Below are 6,000 nucleotides of genomic sequence, written 5' to 3'. Positions count from 1 at the left end.
GAATCTACAGAAAACACAAGCAGTGAGGTCAGGGGTCGATCTTTAAATACCAGGCCCAGGGCGCACGCCAGGCTGTCTGCCTGTGGATTTCATTTCTGCTTTTTAGTTTTTCCTTCTTCTTTCTTTGGAGGAAGAAATTGGGCATAAGACAATATGAGGGGTGGTCTCCTCCCTTATGAACAACACGGGTTTGAGCTGTGTGGGTTCGATTATACTCAGATTTTCTCCTGCCTGTGCCACCCCTGAAACAGTAAGAGTAACCCCCCTCCTCTTCCTTCTCCTCAGCCTACTCATCGTGAAGACAATGAAGACAAAGACCTTTATTGTGACCTTTATTCCACTTACTAACAGTATATGTATTTTCCCTTCCTAATGATTTTCTTCATAACATTTTCTTTTCTCTAGGTTAATTTGTTATAAGAATACAGTCTATATTACATATATCATACGACAGATGTGTTAATTATCTGTGTTGTTGGGAAGGCTTCTGGTCAACAGTGGGCTGTTAGTAGGTAAGATTTGGGGGAGTCAAGTTATATGTGGATTTTAACTGCATGGGGTATTGGCACCCCAGCCCTGGGTTGTTCAAGAATCAACTATAATATTTTCATAGCACTCTGGAATTGACAGAGGGGCGCCTGGGGCTGGAGGTGTCCTGTCTGGGGCTCCAGTTGCCTCGGTTCTCTCTTCCATGGGCTCAGGGCGATCTACAATTGTGGCATGCCTTAGGAATGTTAGGGGAAAGGTATAGTGACTCTATGGGTTCCAAGTGTTTTGTGTCCCAGGATATTCTTATCTCTAACCCCCATCACTTGCAGTAACTCGATGTGTTCCTCCTCAAAAGAGTTCAGGCAAGGGTCCTGTTCTGTTCCCTTTTAGCAGCCAAATAACCTTCCCATTAACCTGGAAAAACAAAGACAAAAGTGGCCTCTTTTCCATGTTATTTATTCACATTCAACTAGCTACATGAGGGGGATAAGCAAATTAATAGGAGCTTTTTGGGGAGGCACAGAGGTATGGATGGAAGGGTGGGATTCAAACAAAATAATTTTCAGTGGTTAAGTGGAAGATTTACAAATATCTATTAAAAAAGTATCCTCTGGATAAAATAATCAGAAATAAAATAAATTAGCCACTTCTGATCACTGCATTTCCCCAAACCAAAGTCTCTGAAAATGGTTTGCACTTTAGACCGTCATGATTTGCAGATATTTACATGACACAGGTTTCCAACATAGAAAAATGAAGACTGAGTAACAGATTAGTACAATGCAGAGGAAAATAGAGCAAATAAAAATAGCTATCATCTGGTAGCAAAAATAGATTTATGCCGGTGTTAATATCAAAATTAAAGACATTCAAACAAATTATGCCAATACATTGGAACCATTATTCCTAAGACTATAAGGACAACTTCTTATTGCTTCTACTCATAACCAAAACGTCTGCAGAGATTCTGTGGTAGCCAGAAGGCATAACTTGTAGTGTATGTAGTAGGGGCTACATCAAGGGTCAACAGCCAAATAAAAACTTTATTATTTTTATTTTAGGCTTGACATCTTTAACAGTAGAACAAGACCACTCATGATAAATCTGGAAGATGCAGATGGAGGACAGTGCTTGAAGCCCAAGCAAATGACTTACTGCAAGTAATTAAAAGCAGAATATGAGAAAAGCAGCAGCGTAAATGAAGTAAACATTTTTTAAAAAATTAGTTTGTATACTTCCCCCAGAAGTCTCACAGGAAGCACAGGATACCTGTGCGGCTGTTTGGGCATCCTGGGTACTTCTTGCCCTCAAGCGAACTCCCATCTCTTTAGTTAGGACCAGAATCCACCTGGCTTCTAGGAGAGGAACTACTTGGAGAAGCTGCATTGAGGCTTTTATTACTAATACCTTTGACTCAAAGGAATACCAGCCTTGGGGTGCTTTGGGGCCTGGGGAGGGAACTGATTGGCTCTCCTGCTACACTGGAGACTGTTAGCTCATTTCTGAATGGATTTCCTGTAGCACGGGGTAGTCAACAGCTGTGACAGGAACATCACCTGAAGTGCAGGGTGGTTACCTGCACAAAGTCCCATTTCCAAGAATTTCTGTGTAATTCACCAGAACTTTTGGATGGAATAATTACGGGGGGGAAAAAGAGGTTAAAACATGTAACTCAAATGTTACAGTGATTAGTATTATTTAACCAGGAGATTTAAAGTCCAGAAAATTAAATTCTACCTCGGTTCTTCCCAAATGATGCCACGTTTCTGTTTTCTTCCTCTTAAAACTATAAAATGTCCTACAGACATAACATTCGGGGTAAAGATGCTTTTGAGAAAAGAGACAGAAGGAAAAAAGAAGTCATTTCCCCCTCAAGATAGTTTTAAGCTTATAGTATCATGATGCATCATTAAGCTGTTTAAATTTCAGAAAAGCCCTTTATAGATGCTAGTACTGACTAGATTTTAAAATCTGCATATAATTCTGTATCATATTTTAATTCATTCCCACCCCCATCTCAAATAAGATGACTACAGAGGTGATGTTTCTTCCAGTTGTCCTTGGGACTCTAAAATAAAGCATGAGGGCAAGTGAAATAACAACATTAGGATAATTAAGGAATTTCCAAATGCTGCATGACAGTGCTACATCCATTCAGCCTGTACATTTTGTTTTCGTTGCTTCTTTCTTTTTTGAGCCAGTCTCTGGAGCAGGCCAGTTTAACAGCCAATATTACTAAGATTCTACATTTACCCTCACACTGTGGAAACTACATTTGTTTTCCCCTTGAGTGCCCTTAAATCTACAGCCTGCTTCCTCATGCCTGTGAGCAGAATTTGGATAAATGCTTGAAATGGAAAGAACAAAGCACACACCAAAGAATCTGACTGTGTCATTCAACTGCTTAGAAATGGAAATGATATTCACATTGTGTTCATCTTGGCATCTCGATAAAATGAATCCCATATTTAATGAGCTGTTTTAAAATGCCAGTCACGTGCAGATTCCAGAAGGCTACAGATCCAATTTAAATAACTCTCCATTTTGAAAATGCAATATTGTCCAACTGGTTATTTGGTATGACAACGAAAAATCACGCATTCTCTTCCTGTAATTATTTTAGTCTTCATTCATAACATTCGATATGCTCTGAATTTCTTTAAGTATCTAAAAGTGTTTTCTGGAGAAATCTTTTTACTACATCATTATACTTGATATTCCATAGGATTGCTATGGACTTCAGAATAAAAGGCTTAACAATCAGGCTTTGGTTTTAATGTCATCTGGGCAGAAGTTGGAATTGCTTTGATAACACAACTCAACTACTACACATATTATTGTAATGTGAAATAACACATTTAAAAAGGCAAAGGTTCCCCTTTCAGTAGTTATAATCTGTATTATTCAAGACTGCTGCAAAACTCACAAAAGAATGATACGGATAACAAGAAAGTATAGGAAAGGGGTAAGACACTTACTTAAAGCTTTACCAGAACACAACACAAAGCAAGAACATCAATTCTCTACATTTGTCTATAAGGCAGATGGCAAACTTTTTATACAAGATCTAAAATATGGTGCTTATTAAGAGGTAGAAAATACTAAAACAGCATTTAAGAAAAACATGTTGAGTTATCCAAAACAATCAGTTACTTTACTAAACTTTTACAAAGTCAAACTGCTGTGTGGAATAAACTGTATGTTTTATATTAAACTGGGACATTCCATACTCATAAGGGAGGTGATCAAACGGAGGGTCAAAAAACTAGGGGTGGGGTGGGAAGCAGGAAACAGTCTCTTAACTTCTCAAGGACTCAGCTCTCACTAAGGAGAAATTTCCTACTGTCTCTCTGGGATGCTACTGTGATATTTAATTAATTGGAATTTTTTCTCTTATTAATGAATTTCTCTGAGCAAGAGGGTACAATTTTGCATACAAGGCAATAGAACTATAGGGAGAAACAAGTTCAACTGCTTCCTTTTCAAAAAGGTGCCATATTCATCTTATATAAAAATATACATTCCATTAATCTTATATCCTCTCCCTAACCACTAAAATGCAAATGAAGATATTCTTCAGACTCCAGCACCAGCAGAATTGTTCTGTATGAGCAATTCAAGAGCTGTCTGAGGCAAAAAGATATCTCAGCTACCAAATTAAACTTGGGTAGCTTACGTGTGGGTGAGTAACCCTGGGTATTCTCACTTCTTAATGCACCTGGGAGAGGTTGATTTTTTTTTTTCTACAACATAATTTTATAAGGCATAAATTTAATTGGAATCTTTCCTAAACTTTGGAAAATTAGTGTTAAAGCCTCTTTTTTTAACCCACACATGAACATTCAATCTTTCATTTTTATTAAATAGTTTATATATAAAAAGAAATGTCAAGGTGTTCTACATTCATATAAACAATCAGGGTAACATTTGAAATTGTAAAGAAATGCACTGAGGAAAATACAGAATTAATGAGTTACAATGCTAAGCTAAGCACAAGTGATCATCCTAGAGTATGGTTTAAATACATAAACACAGGTTTGTGCCGCTTCAGAAAGCAAGCACAGGATAAATACACTAATGTTATCTTTCTTCTTTACTTTTTCACCATAAGACAGGATGGTCCAGTTTGGAAAAACCAAGATCTTTTCTAAGTTCCAAATAGGTACCGTTGCTCAACCACGAGTCATCATCGGATTTCCTGTGAAAGAAGAAACAATTTCTTGCAGACTCTTGAAACCAGCGTCATATTCTCAAGTCTTTTTCCTTCCTAACCGCCCTGCTTTCCCCATCCTCATTCGCACACGCATTCAGCGTCCCAGAGTGTTGGGACTGGGAATTCTGGGAATTAGAAGTCCATAAATAATTTAGTTACTTTTTTTTTTTTTTTTTTTTTTTTTGAGATGGAGTCTCGCTCTGTCATCCAGGCTGGAGTGTAGTGGCATGATCTCGGCTCGCTGCAACCTCTGCTTCCCAGGTTCAATCGATTCTCCTGCCTCAGCCTCCTGAGTAGCTGGGACTACAGCCATGTGCAACCACGCCCGATTAACTTTTGTATTTTTAGTAAAGACATGGTTTCACTATGTTGGCCAGGCTGGTCTCGAACTCCTGACCTCAGGTCATCCACCCGCCTCGGACTCCCAAAGTGCTGGGATTACAGGCATGAGCCACCACGCCAGCCCATTTTGTTACTCTTAACTTCTCAAACTTAAAGGCTATGAAAAGTGGTGCTTCTGACAGGAGGAGGATGCAGGGAGAGTCTGTCATAGACAAAACATGACTTGTATGACTGTCAGCACCTTGGGAATGACTGCACAAAAGCTACACATCAACCAGGTTGTGCATAGGAAGTGGTTAACATTTATTTATTTATTTTTAAAGGAGGCTGGGTGTGGTGGCTCATGTCTATAATCTCAGTACTCTGGGAGGCCGAAGAGGGCACATCACAAGGTCCGGAGTTCAAGACCAGCTTGACCAACATGGCGAAACCCCGTCCCTACTAAAAATACAAAAAATTAGCTGGGCATGGTGGCAGACACCTGTAATCCCAGCTGCTCGAGAGGCTGAGGCAGGAGAATCGCTTGAAACCGGAAGGCGGAGGTTGCAGTGAGCTGAGATCACAGCACTGCACTCCAGCCTGGGCAACAAAAGCGAGACTCCATCTCAAAAAAAAAAAAAAAGTAATTGGAAGCCATAATAAGAGAGTCTGGAAAGATAAGTCCTCATTTTTTATTCTTTGAATAGAGAATATATGACACAGATAAAATTTCAAAGGGTATAGAGCTTCAAGTTTTTATCTTCTCCTTCTCTGCCAGCCTCCTGATTCTTCTCCTCAGAGGTAGTGATGTTATCGGCTTCATTCTTTCAGGGAAATTCCATGCGTGTGTGTGTGTGTGTGTGTGTGAGCACGTACTCTATCCCCTCTCATTCTGACATAATGTTACACCAGACACTGTTCTACTCTTTCAGCTTTGACATAATGAAATATATTGGAGATCATTTCCGATTAGTACA

The 6,000-nt window shown here is 39.2% G+C and overlaps 1 protein-coding gene across 5 annotated transcripts in view; it reads right to left on the bottom strand.

Annotated features, from left to right (window-relative positions):
• Window positions 1–931: 931 nt before the first annotated feature.
• Window positions 932–6,000, bottom strand: part of OSBPL3 (oxysterol binding protein like 3) — a 183,671-nt gene continuing 178,602 nt past the window's right edge. For all 5 annotated transcript variants that reach the window (XM_010375927.2, XM_030932420.1, XM_030932422.1 and 2 more), the window contains one exon: window positions 932–4,687. In XM_010375927.2, coding sequence (XP_010374229.1) covers window positions 4,591–4,687 — 97 coding nt within the window. In that variant the 3' untranslated portion in view covers window positions 932–4,590. The remainder of the gene's footprint in view (window positions 4,688–6,000) is intronic.

This window comes from Rhinopithecus roxellana, chromosome 6 (genome assembly GCF_007565055.1).
Source record: "Rhinopithecus roxellana isolate Shanxi Qingling chromosome 6, ASM756505v1, whole genome shotgun sequence".
In the NCBI taxonomy this organism is placed as follows: Eukaryota; Metazoa; Chordata; class Mammalia; order Primates; family Cercopithecidae; genus Rhinopithecus; species Rhinopithecus roxellana.
The sequence above is the reverse complement of the archived record's forward strand: the minus strand, read 5'-3'. Positions and strand labels throughout refer to the sequence as shown.